We start from the raw sequence: 27,714 nt of genomic DNA on the forward strand, positions 1-27,714 counted from the left end.
AAAAGTCAAGTAAGAGACCATTTGTCAAACAGGTATTAGGTGTCAGAAACTATGGTAGGCACTTTACATGTGTACTTCATTTAATTCTCACATTAAAGCAGGAAAGTAGGTGTTATTACAGTACTTTTTTTCTTTAAGTGATGTAAAACTGAGGCTCAGAGGGGTTAAAAAGTTTACTAGTCAGTGGTAAAGGTTCACACTGGGGTATTTTTGACTCCTTTCCCTTAATCTCTAGAAAAATTAGTTTTCTTATTACAAATTGGGCACAGTAACTAGCTCATGGGTTTGTGTGAGGATTAAGCCAGAGACATCTGTAAGGGGTGGAGAATAGGGTGTGGCATGTTGTACGTGCTCCATTAGTGACAGCTGTTATTGTTGCTGTCTGCCAGCCCCAATCTTCCCAGGGCCCTCCTGGCTCAAGTCCCTCCTTTCTTCGGCAGAGCCCTACTCAACTCTAAACCAGTTCTGACCAAAGTAGGCAGATGTCAGCTAGGAGCTCTGAAATTAGTGTGCTGCCACAGGGCTGCCAGAAGACACAGGGGCAGAATATTCAGTTGCCCAAAGAAGGTACTGTTTTTGGAAAATAAAGCTGAATGGCCCCATTTTGTGAACTTTCTTCCAGGAATGTCCACAGAAGTGAACTGGGCTTTGCCTAAAATGGACAAGAGTGTTCACAATGTTAACTGATAACTAAAATCACTCCAAGCAGCTGTTCTGCAGGCTCTCCACCTACTTCTGCCAGAGGATGAGTTACTATCATAACTCAGATAGTAACCACCATGCTTACCATCTGTACTTTCACGTATTATTTACACTCAACTAGTCACTGAGCTATCTATCTGGATTTAGATCTATTTAGGTACCTTTCATAAATATAACCCACAGAAAGGAGGTATCTCCTAGTCCTGCCCATAGGGAGGGCTGAGAATTGGGATAACACATGAACAAGGCAATGCAAATTCCCCATTTGTCTCTCTCAGACCATGAGCTCCAGAATAATAATGTATTTGAGTGGCAGAATAATGTAGAGAAATGAGATTGCTTTTCACAACACAAATTTTTTTAAAAAAGCATTTTTAACCAAGGAGGGTGCTATGCATTTTAAATGTATATGTTTTTCTATCCGTGCCCAACACAATGGCTGCCTTTCTTTAATATAATAGTAATATAATTCAAATGGTTAAAAAGCGCAACTTTTTGGTAATTCGGGGATATTCCAATTAGCAACTCTATAATCTCTAAAATCAGGCCTAAAGATAAGTATAGTTGGGCTCCATGGTCCATGCCTGTAATCCCAGTGAGTGACTCAAGAGACTCAGGCAGGAGGATCAGATCGCAAGTTTGAGGCCAGCCTGAGAAACTTAGCCAGAACTTGTCTCAAAAAAAAAAAAAAAAAAAAAAAGAAAGGGCTGAGGATGTAACTCAGAGGTAGCCTGCCCATGAGTTCATTCGCCAATAACACACACACACACACCATTAAACCAGTGCTGAAACATTAAAGTTTAAGAAGGGAAAAAAACCCAATTCACATATAATCTTACCTGCCTGACAAACTTATGTTCCAAATACATTCTCTTCCAAATGTTCATAGCACCTGTATTTTATGAAGCTATTAATGTATATTTAATTTTCTGTTCTAATATTTTCAGGTCATATAATTTTACAACTATTTTTTTCTTTATTGCTAAATTACCTTTTAAAGTTTAAATATTTTTTATTTTGATGTAAAAAGCAGAGCAATGACATGGATAAATTTTTAAAATCAATATTGAGTAATTTTCACAAACAAAGTAATTTTCTATTTGATAGTTATATTTCATAATACATACATCTTTAAACTGAATTGATAAGCTATTCTAACATACTTTTGGTTAGGAAGTTAATAAGCTAACTTTTTATCAGTATTTGTTTTATGTACTTTTCTGTATCAATACTATATTTCACATAACAATATGTTATTATTCAAACAATGTGGAACCACACAGCATGGACAGTGAGGCCCCCTGTAATACTGCTTCCAGGAAAAACATTGTCTCATGAGGGCTGAACTCCTTATGAATTCTGTAGTCTGCTGCCACATAGTGGTAAAGAAAGCAGCACTGTGCACTAACACTGGCAGAACTTGTTTGCCCTATTATTCTAGCATAATAATAAACATTTGCCTTGCTACCCATAGTGGGCACTGTACTGTGTACTGGGGATATGAAGATGGTTTCTGTCTTGAAAAATTTCCTAACTTAGTAGACAAAGCAAAATTAACTAATATGTAATAACAAAGTTCCATGACAAAAATCTAAGTTTGCTGGAGGAAGAGGGACTTTTTATCCGGCTTTATTGAGGAGGTAACGTTTGAAGGGGATTCTCAAGTGTGAGGAAGTTTCTCAGGGGGAAATAAAACAGACCTCCTGCTAGATAGCATAGCATGGAGACTGATACATGGGAAAGGAAGAGAGGAGTGTTACATAGACAATGCCCACCCCCCCTTTTTTTGTGGTCCTGGGAATCAAACCCAGGGCCTTGTGCATGCAAGGCAAACACTCTACCAACTGCTTTATATCCCCAGCCTCCTAGTGGCTGCTTTTGAAGTGGGGGAAAGGATAATATTGGAATTTAGAGAGTTTGAAAACCATCTAAAATGTTCATTACTCATAATCAACCTAGTTTTATGTTTAAATTTTGTGCTGGCTTTGGTAAAAGTGTATGCCATTAAAGACAAATAACTTTATATGAAAACATGAGCACTAATATTTCCTTAGGAGACACTGGGGAAATTCAAACAATTTTTCAATAAATTATTCTTTAGTTATGATCCCTTTGTTAGCACATTTTAAGCACCAAGAAAGTCTGCAGATGTTTTATAGTACCATGGTAGTCAGCCTCCTAAATGACCCTACAATGATGAATTTTGTGTACACCCTCCTACATTTGACAATTTTTATGTAGACCCTCCTGCACTGAATATGGATGTTTTTTTCTGGAAGCAAGTGCCTCTACCACTGAGCCACAACCCCAGCCCATATTGTTGTATTTTAGGCCAGATAAATATATAGATAAATAATAGAAGTACTTTGATTTCTTTCACTGATGTGGAAATATTTATATTGACAAATAAAAATGACAAGGTGTCACTTTTGTGGCCATAAAAATCACTGAAGCTTCTACTTTGCTGACTCTTGCTCTTTTTGGGGAAGGCCAGCCACCATGTTGTAAGGTTGCTCAAGCAGCCTGGGGAAAGGTCCATGGCAGGAGGAGCTAAGACCTCCTACCAGCAACTCGCACAAAGGATTGTGTCTTTTTTTTTTTTTTTTTTGTGGTCCTGGGGATTGAACTCAGGGCTTTGTGCATGCAAGGCAAGCACTCTACCAACTGACCTATATCCCCAGCCCAGGAGTATGTCATTTTTAAAGTAGATCCTTCTACCCCATCCAAGCCTTTAGGTGATGCCAGTGTGAACCAACATATCCCTCCCACTCCCTACTAGGGATTGAACCTAGAGGCACTTTACCACTGATTTATATCCCTGGCCCTTTTTAATTTTTTAAAAATTTTTAAAATTTTGGGCTGGGGATGTGGCTCAAGCGGTAACATGCTCGTCTGGCATGCGTGGGACGCTGGGTTCGATCCTCAGCACCACATTAAAAAAAATAAAATAAAAATGTTGTGTCCACCTAAAAAATAAATATTAAAAAATTCTCTAAAATTTTTTTTTTTTTTAATTTCGGAGTCAGGGTCTTGGTTGGACTCAGATGTCCATAATGACCTCAAATTTGTGATTCTCTGCCTCAATCTCCCAAGTCATCGGGATTACAAATGTGCACCACTACAACCCATGTAAGCCAAAATTTTGACTAATAACTTAGGTGTTAATCTCTGTGCTAGCACTAAGATTGCTCTGAATTTGACAAGAAACTGAGAAGTAATAAATGTTGTTGTATATTATTTTTTTATTTTTATTTTTTAAAATTACTTTTTAGTTGTAGTTGGACACAATCTCTTTTATTTATTTATTTATTTTTATGTGGTGCTGAGGATAGAACCCAGGGCCTAACCCATGCTAGGCAAGTGCTCTACCGTTGAGCCACAACCCCAGCCATGTTGTATTTTAGAAGTACTTTGATTTCTTTCACTGATGTGGAAGCATTTATATTAACAAATAAGAAAATATCATATTAATGAATAACAAAATGTTTATATTCATAGCACTAGTATTCTTTTGGAGTTCATTTTAAACAGAACTATCAATAAGGCTTTTTATGAGGATTACTTATATAAATTACCATTCATTACTGAAAGATTACTATAAATTACAATTTTAAGAAATATAAAGGTGACTATGAAATGGGAGAGTTTATTACACTTTCTGTATGGAAAACAATATTTCAAGAGAATCTTATTTTTGGTCAGTTGTATTGCTTCTGAAGTTTTGGCTGGTATGGAGACCTTAATGAACAGGCAAAAAATATATATGCAATTAAAGCCTTTTGTGGTCTTAAAAGGCTAGATTTTAATTATTCAAATGTCCTCATAAGTGTAAAAAAATTTCAAAGTTATATCTGAGGACTGGGGATGTAGCTAATGGCAAAGCTCTTGCCTACCATATGGAAATCCCTGGGCTCAATCCCACGACTACAAAAATAAAATAAGATAAAATGAAATAAAATGATATATGAAAATGTGTCATTCAATATTTTTAAAATTCCTCTTTTCTAATTGAAAGGAAAATACTATTTTAACAGATGCATATTTATAATGGTAAACTATATTGAACAAGATATAGCTATATGGATTACTTTCCTTGATTTTATCTAGGCCATTTTAACTGTGTTATTTAAGTGTTTTCATTTACACTTTCATATACTAAAGATTACTAGTCCTTTAAAGTTCCCTTGAAATATTTTTACAAACAAAATAGTTATTTTTTTTAAAAAGTTTGTGGTGCACATTTATGCTATTGTGTTCTGCAAAATCTCAAGCAGAGAATTTAAGTTTCAACTTGGTGGTACCACCAGGTGCCGATAGAAACAAAAGGTTTATTTTTCTCCAAATGTGTTAATATTTTAACCTTTAAAACAAACCTTCTTTTGACCCTACTTCCCTAGGAGTTACCATCCATTTATTTGTCCTTTTGTATACTGTACTGGGCGTTGCCTCTACAGTCGTCCCTAAGTATCCATGGAGAATTGGTTTTAGGCTCCTTCCCTGCTAAGAAGATACCCAAATCTGAGAATGCTCAAGTTCCTTATATAAAATAGCACAGTATCTACATATAACCTCAGCATAGCCTCCTGTGCAGTTTGAATCATCTTTAGATTACTTATAATACCCAATACAACATAAATGAAATGTAAATAGTTGTTATATTGTACTGTGAGGAACAAGGAAAAAAAGTGTGTGTGTACTTAGTACATATTGACACATTTTTTTCCCCTTGAATGTTCTCAATCCATAGTTTGCCAGTCTGTGGATGTGGAATCTGTAGTTAGAGTGTCAACTGTAATTGATTTTGCTAATTCCTCTCCCCCTAGTCTCTTTTAAACTCATTCAAACCTGCCCCAAGTAAACATCTGCCCATACCACTCTGTGGATGCCAACTTCATCCTTCCAGCTGCTCAAGCCAGGAATCTTGGAATGATCTTTGACTCTTCTTTTCTTCATTTTATCCTTCATAAAATTCCAAATTACATCCAGAGTCTGTCAATTTCTCACAGTTTCCATTGCTAATACTGTGGTCTGAGCTACCAGTACTTTGCCTGCTTGCTTTACAGGAATAGCCTCATCACTGGTTTTTCTGCATCCATCCACTAAGGTCTCTTCTCAGCAAAGGAGCCCAGTGATTATTTTGAAATGTTAAACTAGATCCTATTACTTTCCTGCTCAAAATGGCTCTTCATTTCACTTAATGGTGAAAATCAAAGTCCTTATAGTAATCCAAAGGCTTCACATAATCGGAACACCCTGTCTCACTTTGTACTACTTATCTCTTGCTCACTTGGCTCTGGCCATCCTAGCCTCCTTGCTGGTCTTCCAAAAGACAAGCTCCTGCCCCAGGAGTTTTCCTCTGGCTCTTCCCTCTATATGAAAAGCTTTCTCCTCCCCCAAGTGTCTACATCACTTGTCTTTATTCAATGTTGCCTACTTGATCACCCTATTAAAAATGGCAACAAATCTCTCCTCCATGCTCATCTTTTGTTCTCCAATTTTTTTCCCCATAGCAGTCACTACCTCCTAACATATATGTTTATTATGTTTGACTCCTAGCTCACCTCCCTTTGTGTGGGTGATAGAGTCACAATTTTTGATCCTTATTTTCAAATGGTTTGTTCAGAACACAAAAAGGGTTGGAAATCATTAAGAGTTATATAATTATTTTAGTGGGCCTGGAACAACACATTTTAAACACACTCCCTTAAAATGGTTCAGATGATAAATTTTGTTATGTATATTTTATCATAATTAAACATAAATGTAAATAGAGAAAAGTTAAGAGCTCTTGTAGAGTAACAAATATTTCAAGAAATTTTTGTTTGTTATATGTGTGAGTACTTAAATATACTTGTTTTTAAACAACAAGGTACTCCATACTATCAGTCCTCATCAATAAAACATTTTAAACAATTACTATAAAGTTGTGCACATATTGATGAGTTGATATGAATAAAATAGTCCACAGCAGCATTATTAGAGTGCAAGCTAGAAATAATACAAATGTCCAGAGATACTAAACTGGATACTTAAAAGAAGTGTAGCACATTAAACAATGGAATATTATGCAACAGTGTTAGGATGGCTTTAGGCCTGAGCCTAAGCAACTCCATTTTAAAAACTCCAGTTTGAAACCTGCAGTTTCACCAAGCACACCCACAGAGCCCTCCAGTATGGCCACAAACAAGTTACTGCCCCTCACCCTGATAAACAGAGTGAAGCCCCTGGCACTTGATAAGAGAAAAAGGCAAGAAGATCAGGGTGGAGATCACCAGACCAAATGTTTCTGACCCCAGGGTAAATGATGTCACTGAGAAATCCAGTGGTAGCTGATAAGAATTGAAAGGGGGGTCAAACCCCCCCCCCAAATTTAGTATAAATAATAGAGCAAATGAATAGGGATTCAGCCAGCAGAAACAAGGATACACTCGAGCTGGAGAGCCTGAGGAGGACCTGACATCCCATCACTTATCACCGTTCCTGCATGACCCTTACCACTCTCAAACTCTACCTCCTTGTCTGGACCTTGGTGAAAGCCGCAACTTCTCCCTACCACCCTCTCCTCAACCCATAGTCCACTCGACGCCAGGAAAAGCCTGCCTTGGTTCCAGACCTGATCATCTCGGTTTGAGTGAGTGTGCATCTGTTGGACACAAAGCCTAAGGCTTAAGACTTTTGAACTTAGCATGCAGAGGGAATGTCATTAGCCTATCACGATTAAGTGTTTTGCAGTGCTTAGAATTGTTTGCTGTGAATTGTTTGATTGTGTCTAGTGCAGTGCCTAGCATTAAAGATTGTCCTTTTCTTGATTAAGAACCTATAGAGTGAAAGTGTATTGAGTAATTTGAGAGACTAAAACATTGAAAGGGGCAGAAGCATGTGGATATTCTTTATTTCTCCCCTCCACTGCATATGTCGCAATTTTGCCCCCCTCACGACAGTGAGGGAAAGAACTACAGTCACCTTTTCATGTGCGTGAATCCCAAAAAACTATGCTGAAGATTGAATTGCTGGAGAATACATATACAACTTAATAAAGCTCAAAATCATACATGTGCACCAAAGCTACAAAGATAAACAAGGCAAGGTGACTTAAAATTCAGATAAATTGATTAAAAGTGCAATGTCTTCAACCTGAATGAAGGTTTAGGTTCCTGGAATGTATTTCCGCATAACCCTAATTAATGCCCCTAGAGATCGCATAGCATCTTTTTCCTGAGCTTGCGGCCTGTCCTGCCTCCAAGAGTAGTGTTCGGTACTCCGTGATTTTGTTTAAAGTACTGAATCCTGTGACAATTTCCCTTAGGGATCATTTTCAAGGCTAGAGTCTGACAACGCTCCAATAGTAGAGCACATTAACTAGTTGCTGAATAAATAAATGCACTTTGGCATACTTCTCATTTTAGGCCAAATTCTTCTCGTGGCTTCGGTTCAGTTCCTGTCCTTGTCCCTACCCCTATAGAGTTGCTGGGCATCTCCTTTCCGCCGCCCAAAGTGGTTTTGCCCCGGTATCTGTGCTGGAGAAAAGGTGTGGGAAAGGGTATAAAGTCGGGGTTGATTCCCAGGAGTGTGGAGGCCACAGCCCAGGCCGCCCTGAAGGGGATGGAGTGGACGCGGAACCGCCAACTCGACTAGCCCGGTCACTGCGCAGAAGGTACAGTCGCAGTCTAACCAAATTCTCCTGCCACCGCCTCCCCGCGGTGACGTCACGGGGTTCCGAGCTCTTGATTGGAGGGGCTGCATTCGGTCCACTCTCGCGATGATTACTCCTCCAGGTCCCGGCCCTGCCCCTCTCCGCCCCGGCCCGGTAGTCTGCTGTAGACCACGTTGCGTGCGGCTGACACGACGTACACTGGACCAGTTTCCGGGGCTTGTCCAGACCGCGACGAATTGGCTCAGTCTCCCACGAGGTTTGGCTCCGAGGCGTCCTGTTGCCAGACCCGCGGTAGCGCGGGAATCTCCACCGCTCGGCCGGGCCAGTTTTCTAGGGCCGCCTGGAGAGTCTGTCACATCAGTTCCCATCTTACGGATCGCCAGAATTTGGCGGCTGAGAAACTCATTTCCGGTCGCTTGGGTCTCCATGGAGACAGCCCTTTAACCACTTTTTCACCTGTCATTCCCCGGACTCCACGTGGTTCGGAAATCGCCCAGAGAATGTTGGTGGGAGGCAGCGAGAAAGGTGTAGATGGGAGGGAATCAGCGATCAAAAGGGAGGCAGTAGGTGGGACCCTTGAGTACAATGTGCTGGGCACCTTTTGGCCACTTACGTAATTAAGGTGAACCGGGGATTTTCCATTTTGGGAAGGTCCAGTTCATCAGGATACACGTTTAGGCATCACTTGAGCATGCATAACCCCTGAGCCTATTTTTGCATAGTCCTGAGGGCTCCAGCATCAAATCATGCTGTAGACTTGCTCACCCTTCATCTGGGAATTGTCTCCCCAATTACCTTAAGATCTTTCTCACTTTGCGTTGCTGATTGTTTATTTCCCTAAATCTAATTATAGCACTTTTCAAATTCCTCACTTTTCAATGCTTCTCTAGCTGCATCCATTTTTTATAACACTTTTTGATTAAGTGGTTCCTCACCTGCCATTACGGTACTGATACCTTACTGATACTTCCCAAATGGACCATAGTTTCTTTAGTGGCAGGGCTAGCTGTCACTTTGTTATCGAATGCGCTATAGATACCAGGTAGTCTACCTTTCTGCCATTAAATGTGTATACCCCTTCTAGAACATCTCTGCAAATGCTTGTTAATTCACCAGATATTTATTGAGTACCTTCTATGTGCCAGGTACTCTTTTTAGGAATTGAGAAGTCCAAAACTGAACAAAATAGATTAAAGTTGCTCCCTTCAAGAAGTTTACCACTAGGGGAGACGATATAGAAGCGAACAAGATAATGAATTTTAGTTAGCTAACAAGTGCTGTGAAGAAAATAAAGTCATAGCAATGTTAAGTATGGTGTCACAGAAAGCTTCCCTTAGGATGTGGTTATTCAAGCAGAAACCTGAGTGATAACAAGAAGCTGCAAAGATGTGGAATGAATATTAATAGGCAGATTGGGAAATGCACAGCTTCTTAGGTGTGAAAAAGAACATCAGGAAGTGCAAAGACTCTTGAGGTGGTGAAGAGTCGGTTGATGTGAAATGAATAGCAGAGGAAACCAGGGCCTGATTATTTAGGGCTTTCATATCCAGAGCCTCTCAAGTTTGGATTTTATCCTAAGTGTAATTGGAAGCCCTTAAAAAAGGTTTAAGAAAAACAGCAATTAGATTTGATTAATATTTTTAAAAGAATGGACTCTTTGGAGGCAAGGATAAAGAGGAGACTAGAAGAGGCCATGTTAGGAGTTCAGGAAACTTGTGTTCAGTTTCTGTTTGGGTATTCCCATGCTGGGAAATTCTGCTTGAAAGGTAGCCCATTCCTTAGTTGGAACATGGAGTTCTTCCTTTGGAATCTGTCTTCCTGAAATCCACTGTTTCTTCCTTGGATGCTCCATTATTTGTGGTGGTTCCTTCAAGTACATTACCATCCCTGTACATACATGTCACTTCACCTGGTTGGATGACGGAGGAATCAGCACTCTCTTTTTTTTAAGAGAGAGAGAGAGAGAATTTTTAATATTTATTTTTTAGTTTTCGGCAGACACAACATCTTTGTTTGTATGTGGTGCTGAGGATCGAACCCGGGCCGCACGCATGCCAGGCGAGTGTGCTACTGCTTGAGCCACATCCCCAGCCCTCAGCACTCTCTTGATTTGGCCAATTTTTAATGTGGCTTTTAGCAGTCAGATTGTGCTGTTGACTCATGTATTGCACTATTTCAAGTCAGATTTCACCTCTCTCTGGCTCCCCATCCTGAATTTCTGTGGTGTATGTGTTTTTTTGTTTCTTATTTAAATGCAGCATTTTACTTTTATTTCTATTTTATCTTAGTAAATTCCATGTTGTTCATCATTGCAGTTTATTCATCCGATTCTATCACTCAACATGTCCTCCCAGTTTTTTGTCTTTTACAGAGGCACTATGTTATATCCTCCAATGTTTCTTTCATAAACAATGCTAAAACTGGGGAGGGGGGATAGTAGAGGATAGGAAAGGCAGCAGAACACAACAGACACTAGTATGGCAATATGTAAATCAATGGATGTGTAACTGATGTGATTCTGCAATCTGTATATGGGGTAAAAATGGGAGTTCATAACCCGCTTGAATCAAAGTGTGAAATATGATATATCAAGAACTATGTAATGTTTTGAACAACCAACAAGAAAAAATTAAAAAAAAAAAAAAAACAATGCTAAAACTGCTAACTGTATCATGAAAAGAGACTTATGGCATTTCCCTAGTGACTTTTTCCCAATGGCATGAGATTATTAGTATGTAGTCTTTGAGTACGGTTTTTTTTTCTTTTGTTTTATTTATTTATTGTTTGTTTGTTTGTCTATTTATTTATTTTCATGTGGTGCTGAGGAACCTAGTGCCTCATGCATGTGAGGCAAGCGCTCAACCACAGAGCTACAACCACTGAGCTAGAACCTCAGCCCTTGAATAGGGTTCTATAGCTCATTATGAATCTTTTGATCTGTTAGCTAAAACCAAACTCACAACGATAGTATGTAAAAATTTTCTTTATAAAATAGTTGCAGAAAACAAGATATAGCTGTACCTTGTGGCTAGTTTGGCTCAATTAATTGTTTTGGAAAAACTGTTGGTTTCTCTAGTTTTTACTATAATGAAAGTTTGTGTATTTTAAAATACAGAAACTGGTTTATAATGGGTAAAAGTAACTTTAGAAAATAATAAACTCTTATTGAGCTTAAAAAAATCTTAGGTTTCAAGGAAGAAACCCGTAAATCAGTTTTTCTCTGCTTGGGCATTTTGCTCCCCAGGGGACAGCTGCCAATATTGGGAGTCTTCTTGGTTATCACAACTTGTTGAGAGGATGGTATTCCTGGCATCTACTGGGTAGAGGCCAAAGAAACTCTAAACATCCTGCAGTGCAGGGGACAACATTCCTCAATGAAGAATTATCCTACCCAAAATGTCAGTAGTGTTGAGATTGAGAAGCCCTCCTGTGAACAAGGCCTTAACACTCTTTTTTCTTACAGTAACTGCTGTTAATTCTATTTAAAATGGGTGTAAAGAAGAAGAGAGAAATGCACATTGCTGCATTGACAGTTCGTCATCAGGACCTTGAAATTTTGAGATGTAGGTGATTTCAAAGTTCATTTACTGAATACATTTTTTTTCAACCAGTTTGCAAGTAGAGTGTTTTAATCCCTGCGACCCCATAGCACATAATTTTCAAATTCTATTTAATTTTTCATGTTTCTTATATCCAGTTTTAGATGTAAAAATGGTTTTCTTGAATTTTGACTTCATACTAAGGTCTACTTGCGTTTTTGGTTTTAAAGATTTATAGAATTCATAACAAAGGGAAACTCATCTACATATTGTTAAATCATTGACTTTTCTTTGCATTTGTTATGTAGCTTTTGCTGATGGGGAAGGGAAAAATCTAGCTTCTTTGCTGTTACATTGTGTGCAACTCACAGATGGAGTGTCACAAATCCATTATATTAAACAGGTAAGGCTGAATTATTACTCATGGGTGTATCCTGAAGGTTATGCTATTATAGATTTTTAAAATTAACTGACAGCTTTTGGCTTAAATTATTCAATGTCAACTTATTGAATAATATCAAATTATTCAATATCAACTAAAGAATAAGATTAAAAAAATCTCTTCTTTTTTTATATAGTATTTATTCATAGCAGTAATAGAAGCCATATTCAGACTTCTGTTATAATTAGCGCTATATAGATAGGATAGGAAATTACTTACCTTTTTAGTAATATTAAAAAAAATTCTGTAGATTTGAATCCTCAAAATTTTTCAGCAGGCACATTTAAAAGTTAAAATATAAAGATTGGCTTCATTAGTATTTCAATTACTATTTGAGTTTACCACTTGAGCTTACATAATATTTCTTTGGAAAGAAATTAAATAGATTACCGATACTACCATAATTTTAAGAATGCTGCAAATTTTCTCTACCTTAAGCCTTTAATAGGTCTGTAAGTCTTAAAGAGGTAGGTCTGGAGTAGGAAAAGGGATTTAGGAGCATATATTAAAAAGGTTAATAAATACTAAAAATAGATATTTTAAATCAGTACAATATGGAAAACATTCCACAGTACAATCAGTATAATTGAGATTTAAAAGAGTATTTGTAACCAACAGTATTACTTTGTTATAGTTGATATTAGAAAAAATGACTTTGAATTTTTTTGGATTATAGATTGTGCCTCTACTGGAGAAGTTAGATAAAAATGGCCTGTGTGATCCCACTGTTCAAAGTTGTTTGGATATTTTAGCAGGCATTTATTTTTCTTTGAATCTGAAGAATCCCTTGAAGAAAGTATTGGCAAGGTAAGGAAAAAAAGGAAGGGAAGTTGGGTATTATAAAAAGTAACCAGGGCTGGGGTTGTAGCTCAGTGGTAGAGCCCTCGCCTAGCATGTGTGAAGCCCTGGATTCGATCCTCAGCACCACATAAAAATAAATAAATAAAGGTAGTTGTGTCCAACTACAACTAAAAAGTATTTAAAAAAAAAAAAAGTAACCAAAGTTCCTTTCCTGTTCTAATAAAACAAATATATCACTAAAAATTGAATTCATACAATCTCTCTTTCTTCTCTCCCTCTTATTCTATCTCAGTTTCTTTTTAGGTCACAGACCTTAACGAGCAGACTGCGGCTTTGGTCTGGGTGATAGTTCGCTGACTCTTGGTTCAGTCCACTTCTTGCTACTTTTTTCTCTATTTGTCTCAGCTGTTTCAATGTGGATAATGCAGCAATACAGAACAATATACTTGATTTAAAAATGTCAAGCAGTATAGAAATACACAAAAAATGAGGCTTATATTTCACCATTTCTGGTGAAATATCACTTAACATTTTGGTATCCATCTTTCTAGACCTTTTCTTTATGTGTTTAGCATATGTGTGTTGTATTTTAGTTTTTATTTTTTATATAAGTGAGATTATATTCTACATAATGATCTAGAGTTTGTATTTTAACTAAACAGCATCTTAGAGATATTTCCATCTCAGTATAGTCCTTTTTATTTTTTAATAATGGGAATCGAGCCCAGGTGTGCTGTATTGCTGAGCTACATCCTTATCTCCTCCCCCTGCCTTTTTTTTTCAAATTTTGAGATGGGGACTCACTTAGTTGCTCAGGCTGTCGTTGAACTCGGGATATTTCTGCTTTATTTAGTTTCCTGAGTTGCTGGGATTACATGTTGTGCCGCTGTGCCCAGCTAGTTAGTTTTTTTTTTTTTTTAACTGTGGTAAACAGCACATAACTTAAAATTTACTTTCTTAACCATTTCTAAGTGTGCAGTTCAGTATTATGAAGTGAATCCATGCTGCTGTTCAGCAAATCTCCAGAACCTTTTCATCTTGTAAAACTGAAACTTTGTGCTCATTAAGCAACTTCCCATTTCTTCCCCAGCTTCTGGCAACCACCATTCTACTGAATGTTCCTAGGAATTTGGTTACTTTAGGTACTCCATGTAAATGGAATATTTGTATTTGTCTTTTTGTGACTTATCTTATCTCACTAAACATAATGTCCTCAAGATTCATCCATGTTATAGCATGTAATAGAATTTCCTTCCTTATGGACTAAATATATTTGTTTATATGTATATGCCTCATTTTGTTCATTCATCCATTGATGGACGTTTGGCTGCTTCTACCTTTTGGTGACTGTTTAATGTATCTATGGACATAAATACTCAAATATCTCTTTGAAATCTTGCTTTTTGTTCTTTTGGATATATACTCAGAAGTGGGCTTGCTGGATCATATGGTAATTGTTTATAGTTTTTTGAGGAGTTGTCATCTTGTTTCATTTTACATTTCATTTGCAACATTTTACATTCCCACCAACAGTCTTTATTCTAAGAGCTACAGATATATTCCATATTATGGATATATCAGAAATGTATTTCCTGATTTTTTTAATCACTTTTCCATTGATGGATATTTGGTTCATTTTCAGCTTTCTTTATTTCAACAATTTTGCAATAGTATTTTTTTTGGGGGGGGGGGCTGGCACAAGGGATTGAACCCAGGGATGCTTAACCACTGAGCCACATCACCAGCCCTTTTTTTTTTTTTGTATTTCATTTAGAGATGTGGTCTTATTGAGTTGCTTAGGGCCTTGCTCAGTTGCTGAGGCTGGCTTTGAACTCACGATCCTCCTGCCTCAGCCTACAAAGTCTCTGGGATTACAGGCTTGTGCCACTGAGCCTGGCTAATATTTTTAATCTTGTTCATAATCATGTATGTGTATACATGAGAGAATTCCTAGAAATTGAATTTTTAAGACCCAAAGTTATTCATGTTGAAATTTTTATAGCTATTATTAAATTGTACTCCCAAAAAGTTATTCCAGTTTGTACTTCCATCAACAGTGAATGAGTGCCTGTTTCTTCATAGCTCTCTAGCACTGGTTAATATCATTCTTTAAATCTTTAGAATCTAAGGGTGATAAATACTCTCTTGTATAATTTGCATTTCCCAGATGCTCATGTAGTCGAACATTTTTTAATGTGTGAAGTTTGTCTTTTTAATCATTACATAACCTTTGTATATCTTCTCATAATTTTTTTCATTTGTAAGAACTATGAGTAGATTATATGCCATATATATTTCTTTTTCTTGTTTTAAGTTTTCTTCATGTTATCTTTTAATAAAAATTAAAGAAATATTTTGTTATCAACATTATTAATACTTTTCTTTGTATAGATTCCTGAGCTTCATGCCTTACTTATATGTTTTCTCTAAGATGATGATGATGATGATGAAGAATCATCCTAGGCAAGCACTCTCTACTGACCTGTATTCCCAGCCTTCTAATACAAGATTACTAGAGAATTATTTACTTGTCTTATAATTATTATTATTTTTTTGTTCAGCTTTAAAATTCATCTGGAATTAAGTCCTGAGTATAATGTGAGGTAGAGGTTCAACTTAGTTTTCTTTTTCATATAAAAGTCACTAATCACCAAACTCTTGAATAGTCTTGTCTTTCCTCACATATTAGGGATGCTACGTTATTGTGTTATATATGCTTACATAAACAAGAGTTTTATTGATTTTAGACTTGGTATAAGTCTTTTACCTCTTTTGTTAGGTTGATTCCCAAGTATTTTATTTTTTTTGAAGATATTGTGAATGGAGTGGTTGTCCTCATTTCCATTTCAGAGGATTTGTCGCTGATATACAGGAATGCCTTTGATTTATGCGTGTTGATTTTATATCCTGCCACTTTGCTGAATTCATTTATTAGCTCTAATAGTTTCTTTGTAGCGCCTTTTGGGTCTGCTAGGTATAGAATCATATCATCTGCAAATAGTGATAATTTAAGTTCTTCTTTTCCTATTTTTATGCCTTTAATTTCTTTCGTCTGTCTAATTGCTCTGGCCAGTGTTTCGAGAACTATGTTGAACAGAAGTGGAGAGAGAGGGCATCCCTGTCTTGTTCCAGATTTTAGAGGGAATGCCTTCAGTTTTTCTCCATTCAGAATGATGCTAGCCTGAGGCTTAGCATAGATTGCTTTTACAATATGGGCATGTTCATTGATGTACCACATCATAGTCTTATTTATTGTAGTTCTATAATGTGGTTTAATTATGTAATTGTATGTTACCTCTCTACTGACTTTCTTTTTCAGAATATTCCAATTTTTGAATTTTTTTCTTCCAGAAAAGCTATTCAATCAATCAAAAAAAAAAAAAAAGCCTATTGGTTTTGATTTAGATTTTTTAAAAATTTAGTTGTTGATAGCCCTTTATTTTATTTATTTATATGTGGTGCTGAGAATTGAACCCAGTGCCTTACACATGCCAGGCGAGCGCACTACCGCTAAGCCCCAGCCCCAACCCCTTGATTTAGATTAATTGAGGTAAAATTGACATAAGGTTAATTTATCCATTCAGTAAAGTTTTATCGACTACCTACTATGTTTTAAACAACCTTCTAGGAATTGGAGATATAATGAATCAAATAATCTAGAATGGGGTTGTATTACAAGGGAAAGATAGAAAATAGACAAAATAAACAACGTACAGGATATTAGATGGCATGGGAGCTAAGGGATGGGGGAAAGAACATCAAAGGTGGGGTAGTGATTTCAGTGTAAAATACAGTGGCCATTTCACATAACTTTGCTCTATGTGATAAGGTGATTTTTGATTATTGGGTATTTGAGAGAAGAATGTTCTGGGTGGAAGAAATAAGAGTAAAGACTGTTAGGTTGTCAGAGGCCAGGGTTGTCAGAAGGCCATGTAACTAGAGCTAAGTGAACAAGGAGGTGAGGTTGGAGAGCTAATAGTGGATGGTGCAGATTGTATAAGGTCATTGAAAACTGTGTTTGTATGCATGTGTTTTGAAGTTGTTGAAGGCTTAGGCAGGTCAGCTCTGCATATGTGTGGGTTTTGCATTCAGCCAACCATAGATCAAAATATTCAAAAAATTGCTGTGTGCTACACATGTACAGACATTTTCCTTGTTACCATTCCTAAACAATACAGAATACTAACTGTTTACATAGCATATACATTATATTGGGTATTTAAGTAATCTAGAGATGACGTAAGTATATGGGAGGATGAACACAGATTGTATGTAAATACTATGCCATTTTATATAAGAGACTTGAGCATCCTCACATTTGGTATTTGTGTGGTATCTTGGAACCAATTCCCTGTGGATATTGAGGGAGGACTGTCACATGGCATTTTAGAATTATCACACTGGCTTTTCTGTTGAGAATGGTATAGGAGATGTGAGAGAAGCAATATGGAGCCAGGGAAACCAGAAGAGAATGATAGACCAGGGAATTCCAGTGATGGTGATATGAAGTTGTAATTTTCTGGCTGTACTTTGAGGGTTTAGTTCAGTATTTCTACATTTGGATAATTATCCTCCTTCCCCACATATTGGCGGTACGAAGTTGTCAGATTTTTAATATTTGATTCTTTTTCTAGCTCACTAAATGGCCTACCTACATTTTTTCTAACTGAGGCTGTACACAGTTTTACTTCTCGTCTTCAAGAAGAATTGATTACTACTGATCTATACTCATATAGGAAAGTAATTGACAATATATCTTCCTGTATGGAGAATTTTAATTTGGGTAAGCCAGCTCTTTTCTAATACTTTTTCTGGATAATACCTGTCATGTCATTATTTTTAAATGATGTTAAGTTTAGTGAAATTCCTTACTAATATTAATTTTTCCCCCTATAGGTAAAGCAAGTATTAATAATCTTCTTAAAAATGGTAAGTCCTATTATTTTATTTTGTTCTTATGGTATTTTGTTGCTTATGTGTCATTTTGGAACTGGTGCTTTTAAGTTTTTTGGCAATAGGAAAAAATAACTAAAGTGTATCATGCTCTTTTTAAAATCTTTGCTTCTCTATTATGATATTTTAGAAAACTGATTTAAAATATGTTCTTGTACTGAAGTTAAAGTTCCCAATTTTAAGTTCTGTATTGTCATTATATTCTTTTTGTTTCAGTACTTCATTTTCTGCGGAAGAGTTTAATTGAAATCCTAGAAGAAAATAGGCAAGTGCTATGTATTTACATGCTTGTGGTGTGTATGTGTGCATGCTTATAGTTAACATTCTCTCTGTACAAAGAAAATTTTCAAAAGTTCTCAGAATGTTTTCTTTCTGTCCTTCTCCCTTAATGTTAGACCTGATTATTTAAACTTATTCTATAGAGATTTGATATTTAATTTTATTTTTTTATTTTATTTATTTTGTTTTAAAGAGAGAGAAAGAGAATTTTTAATATTTATTTTTTAGTTTTCGGCGGACACAACATCTTTGTTTGTATGTGGTGCTGAGGATCGAACCCGGGCCGCACGCATGCCAGGCGAGCGCGCTACCGCTTGAGCCACATCCCCAGCCCACTGATATTTAATTTTAAAAGTCAAATTATTATGAGAATAAATGTGAAAGAGAAGAGCCCTTCTCCTACCTTTGATCCTTTTTCATAATTTACTGTTCTTATTTCATGGGGCGAAGTTTCCTACGTTATTTCTCTGATGATATTAATGATGGTTGTTTTTTGTTTGTTTGCTTCAAGTATTCTTATATTTACATGCTTTTATTTTTTGTAAGTTGCTTTTTTTCTGTTTGCTGGGTTTGGTCACTATATTTCCTGCTAGAACTTTCCTGTCAGAAGTCTAGTGATCTTTTGGGTATTCATATTTAAAAATAGGGCACTGAAAATTGATTTGCATCTCTGTGCATATGAATGGGGTTGATTGCAGGTTTTATTCTAGGCTGGTCTGGCTGGGCTGTATCTTGATGGAACCCTTTATGTCACTATCTTTAGGTCTTTTTTTGATCTAGTGATAGATTCACTATAAAAGAATTGTCATATCACTGTCTTAATATTCTGGTTGCTGAATGAGGGCAGAAAGTTGAGGTCTTGGCTGTAGGCATCTATTGTGCATGCATTTACACAATTTTCCTGTCTGCAATATGACATTGTGTGTGCTGTTTTTTTTTTTTCCCAGACACTTGACGGTTTATATTCTCTAAAGGTAAACCAGTTGTCTGTTGGCAAGGGAATGTGATGCAGAGTTCTCAAGTAGGCTTGTAGCCAGTCTTCCTGTTTTCAGCTTTGCATTTATCTCCAATTCAAGGAATGCTTAGTGTCCACAATCTCTAAGCCTTTTAGGCTCAGAATCACCATACTTTTAAAGTATGGTGATTGTCTTGTTTACTGCCCTTATGTATTTATGTCTTTATGTCTTAAAGCCTATGGCCATTGGTTTAAGAAGGTTCTAAGGGAACAGAAGTAATACCTGTATGCCATCTTCAACTTGATGTCTCCTTCTGCCACACTAGAAGTTCCTTCTCTGTCTCTTTTTAGAATGTTCTTCATCAGCTCTTCTCTTAAATATGGGTTCAATTCTTTTTATTTGTTCTGACTGCTTAGAATCATTCTTTTTTTTTTTTTTTTGGTATTATCTACCATCTATATATTCAGGATTCCCAAATTATCACTCTAAGTTCTCTTCTCTGGGTGGTAGGCTTATTTCTAGACATCTCAAGTTGGATATTTTACAAGTACCTCAAATTCAATGTATCCAAAAGAGAGTTCCCTCTCCACTGCCCCTAGAACTAGTATCTTCTATTCTACTTTTTGTAGCTTTTTGAATTTATCTGTTTTAGGTACTAATATAAAGAGAATCATATTTGTCTTTTTGTGATAGGCTTATTTTACTTAAAAAATATTTTTAAGAGTCATCTCTGCAGTAGTATGTATCTGAAATTTATTCCTATTTACAAATAGTCTCTCTATCTATATGCCACATTTTGTTTATTCATCCGTATGTTGATGGACATTTGGACTTTCTCTGCCTTTTGGCTATTGCAAATAATGCTGCTCTAAACATTGGTGTTCATGTTTGAGTCTTTGTAGAATAGCTGGATCATACAATAATTCTGTGTTTAATGTTTTGAGGAATGGTCAGTTTTTTAAAATTTTAGTTGTAGATGGACACAATACCTTTTATTTTATTTGTTTTTATTTTTATGTGGTGCCAGGGATCAAACCCAGTGCCTCACACATGCTAAGCAAGCGCTCTACCACTTAGCCACAACCCCGGCCCCCAAGTGGTTTTTTTTGACTTACTTTTTTTTCTTTCTTATTTGATAATGGCTATTGAATCCAGGGGGCCTTTATCACTCAGCTATATCCCTACCTCTTTTTATTTGTTATTTTGGGACAGGTTCTTGCTAAGTTGCTTAGGGCTTTGCTGAGTTGCTGAGGCTGGCCTTGAATTTGTGATCCTCCTGCCTCAGGCTTCTGAGTAGCTGGGACTAGAAAACATTGTAGGCATGTGCCACCATGCCTAGCTTGTCTTATGATTTTTTTTTAATATTTATTTTTTAGTTGTACTTGGGCACAATACCTTTATTTTATTTATTTATTTTTATGTGATGCTGAGGATCAAATCCAGGGCCTCACACATGCTAGGTGAGTGCTCTACCACTGAGCCAACCCCAGCCTGCCTTATTATTTAATAGGATTACTCTATGTTCTTCTGTGTTGAAAATAGACTGGGGGATAGGGTATAGCTCAGAGGTAGCGCTGTTGCCTAGCATGTGCAAGGCCCTGGGTCAATCCTCAATATTACCAGGAAAAAAAAGCCTGGGAAGGGCAAGAACAGAAACTGAGAGATTGATTGGAAGCTATTGCAGGAATCTTAGGGGGGAGAAGGAGCAGGTTTAGGCCAAGATGGTAACAGTGGAGGCCATCAGATTCTAGATATTTTTTGAAGGTAGAACCAACAGGATTTTCTTATAGATGGAATGAAGGGAGGAAGGGAAAATGATTGCAGTGTGTTTGTAGATAGAGATTCCAGCAGATGGAGCAGGAGTTAAAGATAAGTTCACATATTTTGAGATAGTCAAATGAAGATATTAAATAGGAAGTTAGTGAATGAATCTGGAATTAAAGAGATCTAAATCAATAAAAGTTTGGGTATTGTTAGTAGATACCCAAACTCTGGCATAAAAAGAGAGGGAGAGGCTGAGAACATTGCTAAGTGGTAGAGTGCCTGTTTAGCAGGCATGAAATCCTGGGTTTAATTCCCAGCACCATCAAAGCAAAACAAACCAAATAAAACCCCAAAAACAATTAGGGAGAAAAAGGTAGACTGGTTCTAGTGTTTAAGAAGCGATGTAGGAAATCTAAGAGAGCCTAGCATGTTGGAAGCCAGTTCAAAAAAGGGTATCAAGGTTGAAGGAGTATTCAAGTTTAAGTTGTGTTATTCATTCTTGAATTTTTTTCTTGATTTCTTACCTTTTCCCTAAAATAGGAAGTGAGGTTAGTCATTGGCTAAGAAAGAGTTGCCTATTGAGGTAAGAGTGTTGAAAGTTTACAAAATTGGAATGTTTGGAAGATAGAGGCTTATCTAGCATAATCTAAAATTAATTTTGGCCCTTTGAGGAGTGTTTATTTTGGAGAGGTATAAAAATGGTAACACGTATTTGAATTTCCTTTTTTAATAATGTCTTTTCTTCTTTGTAGAAAATTTGCTGGAAATCATATTGTTCAAACACAGTTGATGAATGACTTGTTGGTAGGCATTAGAGCTTCAATGATGTTAATACAGAAAGCACAGACTTTCCAGGGTAATCTCTGGAAGGCTTCCAGTTCTCCCATATGGCAAAGTATGTGTGACTTGCTGAATATTTTCACCAAGTTCTTAAGTGATGGTAAGTGTAACAGCAAACAAATTACTGACACTAATTGAGTGTCAGTCCATTCTTCCTAAAAATGGTCTACAATACATTTTACTGAGATGTGGAACTTCTTTCCCACCCTCTCAAAGTGGGAGAAAAGTCCTGGATTTCATGTTTTTAATGACTTTTTCTTCCAAATGTACCAATTCAGCAAGGGTTAATGTTGAAGGACTTTTCTAAGTGTGTGTGTATTGTATACAAAGAAGAAAACCTAACAATCTTAGTGTTGAAAAACTACAGTCTTTAAGTAGCAAAAGAAAATTCTTTATAGAAGAAATTTCCAAATTTTGAGGGAAGTTTAGAAAGATGAGAACGACACATTTCTCCTTAGTAGCAAGAGCTATTTTCAGATAGTGACAGTTGTTGTTGATTGTGGGCCTCATCAGTACTCCTTCTTGTATCTTACATGTCACTTCTGTCCATAGGAACTGTACTACTAGGATACCAAATAGATGAGAGGAAATTTCTATTTATTTGTTTATGGTGCTGGGGATTGAACCTAGGTCCTCATGCATGCTGGGTTAGTGTTCTACCACTGAGCTACATCCCCAGCCCTGTAAATTTCTCTTTATAAAAGTCCTTTAACAGCTGGGACTGGTGGTGTAGATCTGTGATTCCAGCTGCTCAAGAGGCTGAGTCAGCAGATTGCAAGTTCAAGGCCAGCCTAGGCAACTTAGCAAGACCCTATTTCAAGAAATAACAAAAGGCTAGGGTTGTAGCACAGAGGCAGAATGCTCTTGGGTTTAATTCCCATTTAAAAAAAAAAAAGATTCATCTAATACATTAAAAAAAGAAATGAAGTGATTGAATATCATCAGTTTGAAACTCCCAGTGATTTGATGTAGGCATTATTAAGCATCAACAATTGCTAACATTACAGAAACCAAAAACCAGGCTGTAAGAGGCTATTAAGGAAAGAAGCTATTTTCCAGGATTTTAAAGCTTCATGTTGATATTCAGGGTTTAGCAGCAAGTAACGGAAACTGAACTTAAGAAACTTAAGCAAATGTGCCTCCTCTTCCTTCCCTTACAACAAGAAGTTCAGTAGCAGGTGATCCAGAACTGTGCTAAGCACAGTAGGACGCAAATGTTTTCTACCTTCCTTCTCTAGCATGTCAGCTTTCACCCATGTTGTTTGTTGCCTCATGTTTGCTGTGATTGCTGTAGCTCCAGACATCATGTCTGTGTTCAAGGCAGGAAGAAAGAAAGCCCACTACATCTGTACCTTTAATTAGGAAAAACAAAGATACCTGAAGAACTTCTGCTTGTATCCTATTAGTCTGAGCCCTCTCATCTGGCTGCATTTAGTTGTAAAAAAAAAATTGGGGAAGTGAATATCCTGCCTTTGGCTGGACATGTTAGATTTGCTATTAACAATAAAGGACAGAATGAATGTTTAGTAGATAATTTGTAGTGTCTCTCATGCTTCTTACCCTTGGTCGAATAATCACCATATTATTAGAAGTTAATAAAGATAAAATAACAAGATATCCAGTTAAAATTGTTTGGTTGCTTAGGGTACAATACCAGTCATAGTAAAGTTTGTGATTAGCGTGGATATAGATATTTTTGCACAAGCCCTGAAGTTTCTTTGAGAAAAAGTGTATGCATGTGGGTTGAGATACAGAGGCATTGGTGGATGGGAGGGGACAGGTGGTACTGCCATGAGGCATGCTGGGAGCCTGTAGGTGGAGAGAAAGAGTGGATGCTCTAGAGAGAAAGGAATCAACATTTATTGAGTATATAAAGCCTCTTCATTTATCTTTTTAAACCTTATGAAAATATGTCAGAGGTTATATTTTCCCATTTTACAGAAGAGAAGGCTGAGTTCCTGGGAGGTTCAATAACTTGTCTAAGACTTACTCATCTAAGAAGTGGTCAAGCTAGAAGCTTTACGCAGGATTGACCCTACAGTGTTTGCTTTTTGCATGGCACTGGAAATTCTGTCATTTAATACATGTTGTCTTTTCTTTTGCCAAATAGATGACCTATTACAGACTATTCAGAGTACATCGGGATTAGCTGTTATTCTTTTTATTAAGACGATGTTTCATCCATCTGAAAAGACTCCTGAATTGGTAAGTGCATCCTCTCCTTTTTAGAATTAATTGTATTCTATTGAGAGAGTGGGACTGTGGCTCAGTGGTGGAGCACTTGCTTCGAATGCACTAGACTCTGTCACCTGTTCAATTCCCAACACTGCCAAAAAGAAAAAAAAAAAGAAGAATTTGACTTTACTGAGAATTAGAATTTTATTTTTGCAGTGCTGGTAATTGAACTCAGGGCCTGTGTATGCTAAGCAAATGCTCTGCTAATGATCTATATTCCTAGCCCCAAAACAAAACTTAGTTTCTTTTTTTTTTTTTCTTGGTACTAGTGATTGAACCCAAGGGTACCTTAGTGCTGAGCTATAGCCCCAGCTCTTTTTTATTTTGAGTCAGGATCTTGCTAAGTTGTGGGAGCTGGCCTTAAATTTGTGATCCTTCTGCCACAGCTTCCCAGGTTTTGAAATTATAGGCATGTGCTACTGCCTTTGGCGTCCCAATATTTTCTTATTTATACAGTATTTATTTGTTTTCCTTCTGTCATACCCTGAGCCAACCACTTTCCCAGGCTGCCTTTGGAGATATAGGAAAAGGAACATATAGGGCAGATAAGACACGGGAGGAAGAAAGCAAGGTGGAGACTGCTCTTTCACATGGCAAAGAGCATGAGAAAGGTCACTATCTGGCAAAAGAGCCCTATGGCCCCTGAAAGGGCAAAGCCCAGAATGGGGTAGGAGAAAAGCTTTAGAGAAGGGTTTCTCAGATGTCAGTGTCTCTGGTTGTTCAGCATCACTGCAGATGGTGGTTGGCTCAGCAGCTAAGAGATGCTCCTGACCAAGTAGTGGGTGGAGAGGAATTTGGAACAGGCATACATTTTCATGGGGTCAGGAGACATGGCAAGAGAGCTGCTGCCAGTACAGAGAAGACCTCCTAAACATATTTTTAAGGTGAAATAAAAAATGCCATGTGTGGTGGCACATGCCTGTTATCCCAGGGACTTGGGAAGCTGAGATAAGAGGACTGCAAATTTGATGCCAGCCTTTGCAACTTATGAGAGCCTCAGCAAATTAGCGAGACCCTGTCTCAAAATAAACATAATGGGCTGGGGTTGTGGCTCAGTGGCAGAGCGTTTGCCTAGCATGTGTGAGGCACTGGGTTCGATTCTCTGCACTATATAAAAATAAATAAACAAAATAAAGTCATTGTGTCTATCTACCACAATGACTTTAGGATTGTGGTAGATAGAAAGAGAGCCTACTACATCTGTACCTTTAATTAGGAAAAACAAAGATACCTGAAGAACTTATGCTTGTATCCTATTAGTCTGAGCCCTCTCATCTGGCTGCATTTAGTTGTAAAAAAAAAAATTGGGGAAGTGAGTATCTTGCCTTTGGCTGGACATGTTAGATTTGCTATCAACAATAAAGGACAGAATGAATGTTTAGTAGATAATTTGTAGTGTCTCTCATACTTCTTACCCTGGGTCGAATAATCACCATATTATTAGAAGTTAAAATTATTAAAAAAAAAATAAAGAAAACAAAAACATAAAGAGAACTGGGCATATACCTCAATGTAAAAGTGCCCCTGAGTTAAATCACCTGTACCAAAATAAAAAATAAACAGAGTGAAATAAAAAATTCTTTTGCATAGACTATCTTTCTGATGACTTTTTTGTTTTATAATAAGAGAACTTGAGAAATTCATCTGTACTAAAAAAGTAACAATTATTATAAATCTATTTTACAATCATCAACATTTTTGGTATATAACCTTTTAATTTCTTTGGAGCTGTTTGTTCAGTTCTATATCTCCTCAGTATCATAAAAAATACTCGTAATACCAAAATTATGCAGAAAATTAATGTTTAGATACATACACAATACAACCTTATGATAAATAAATATTCTTTTTACTAGAAATAACTCTAAATCATGAACTTTAGGTAGGAATCATACTACAATCAGTTGTTAAGTGAGTCTGATCCATTTGGAAAAGAGTGTGTGCATGTGTGTGTGTGTGCATAAATATATTTGTGCACACACACACACACATACACACACACATATATTTTTATTGTGTTATGCTGGAGACTAACCTAGGGTCTTTTGACTTCTAAGCATAGGATCTACCACTGGGCTACATCCCCTGCACCTGTATGGAAAGCATAATAATTTAGACCACAGTACTTACATTTACTGCTTGCAGTTCTTTTTCTTGCTGTATCTAGAAACTCATTTTGACGTTTTACTTAACTTTTTGCTATATTATGTGTGCAAAAAATATATGCACACATATACACATACTATTCTATGAGATCACATAGGAATTATCCTTAGATAAAATTGAAAAATTTTTTTTCTCTCATCACCTCTCAAAGTGTTAAACTCATCACCTATAGGTGGTGGTGATGTAGTGTGCTATACCAGTACATTCAAATCAGTAAAATGATTCATATACTTAGTTTTAATATTTTTCCTTTTAATACTAATATAATTTAATGTCTATAGCTATTTTAGGTTTAGTTACTTTTCTAGGGATATTTCAGGAGAAAGCATTTTTTGATTTGTATTTTGAAGTATCTCTTGGAAAGTTTTAAACCTTTATATATATTAGTTGTTTTTTTTTTTTCTTCCAGATTAGCAGTTTGCTTCTCCGTTCAGTAGACTGTACAAGCATCCCTGAGTGGTTCATGAACAGCTGCAGGAGCCTCTGTTGTGCTGACATCTCTGTGTCAGCTCTCTTATTCCTGTGTCAGGGGACACTTGCCATGTTGGATTGGCAGGATGGGAGCATGGGCCTGAGTGGAGAGGCCCTGCTTTTGGACACTGTGCATGTTTTGTTCACCTTGAGTTCACAGTGAGTTTTCATATTTTGTTTTCCTTATAAGACATTTAAAAGTTGCAACTGTACCAGTATACTTAGTAATTACATGAAAAGTGCTCAGGATAAATTCTAAATTAAAAGTAGAATATGTGTAGGGAATGAAATGGACGTGAAAGAGAAGATGGGGTGAAGGGAAAGAGTTATATATAGGGAGTATTGGTACCAGTTAACCTGTAATTAATTTCTAAAATTAATTTGAACATTCAGTTTCTCTGTTACCATTTTTGGTGGGGGGGTGATGGTAGTACTGGATATTGAGCCCAGTCACTCCACCACTGACCTACATCCCCAGTCCTTTTTATTTTTATTTTGAGACAGTGTCTTGCTAAGTTGCTGAGGCTGGTCTTGAACTTGTGATCCTCCTGCATTAGACTCTGAAGTTGGTGGAATTATACGTGTGTGCCACCATGCCTGGCTACGCTCTCATTTTCTAAAAACTATAAAAATTTGGGACTGTGAGACTGCAGCTCAGTGGTAGAGCACTTATCATGTGTGGGTTTAATTTCCAGCACTAAAATGCCTACAAAAAACAAAAAACAAAAAATTTTTATATGTACAGTGGAGAGAATTGATGAAGAATTTCAGCATGGATAATCTAATGTGACTTTCATATGTTTGATAGAAAGAATAAGAAATCTAATTTGTTGATTGGTTAAAGTAAAGCTTAGAAGAGTAAATGCTTTCTTAAGTATGTTGCTAATAAGAAACCCAAGCCAGCAACTGTAT

General features: G+C 36.8%; 1 protein-coding gene across 1 annotated transcript in view; it reads left to right on the forward strand.

Annotated features, from left to right (window-relative positions):
• Positions 1–8,483: 8,483 nt before the first annotated feature.
• Thada (THADA armadillo repeat containing) overlaps positions 8,484–27,714 on the forward strand; it is a 318,367-nt gene continuing 299,136 nt past the window's right edge. Inside the window, exons 1-10 of the mRNA XM_046425124.2 lie at positions 8,484–8,612; positions 11,820–11,919; positions 12,204–12,298; positions 13,014–13,144; positions 17,773–17,921; positions 18,035–18,067; positions 18,308–18,356; positions 21,843–22,030; positions 24,041–24,135; positions 26,741–26,961. Coding sequence (XP_046281080.2) covers positions 11,844–11,919; positions 12,204–12,298; positions 13,014–13,144; positions 17,773–17,921; positions 18,035–18,067; positions 18,308–18,356; positions 21,843–22,030; positions 24,041–24,135; positions 26,741–26,961 — 1,037 coding nt within the window. The 5' untranslated portion in view covers positions 8,484–8,612; positions 11,820–11,843. The remainder of the gene's footprint in view (positions 8,613–11,819; positions 11,920–12,203; positions 12,299–13,013; positions 13,145–17,772; positions 17,922–18,034; positions 18,068–18,307; positions 18,357–21,842; positions 22,031–24,040; positions 24,136–26,740; positions 26,962–27,714) is intronic.

This window comes from Marmota monax, unplaced genomic scaffold (genome assembly GCF_021218885.2).
Source record: "Marmota monax isolate L192 unplaced genomic scaffold, Marmota_monax_Labrador192_F-V1.1 WCK01_AAM20220418_F8-fsc00015, whole genome shotgun sequence".
Classification (NCBI taxonomy): domain Eukaryota; kingdom Metazoa; phylum Chordata; class Mammalia; order Rodentia; family Sciuridae; genus Marmota; species Marmota monax.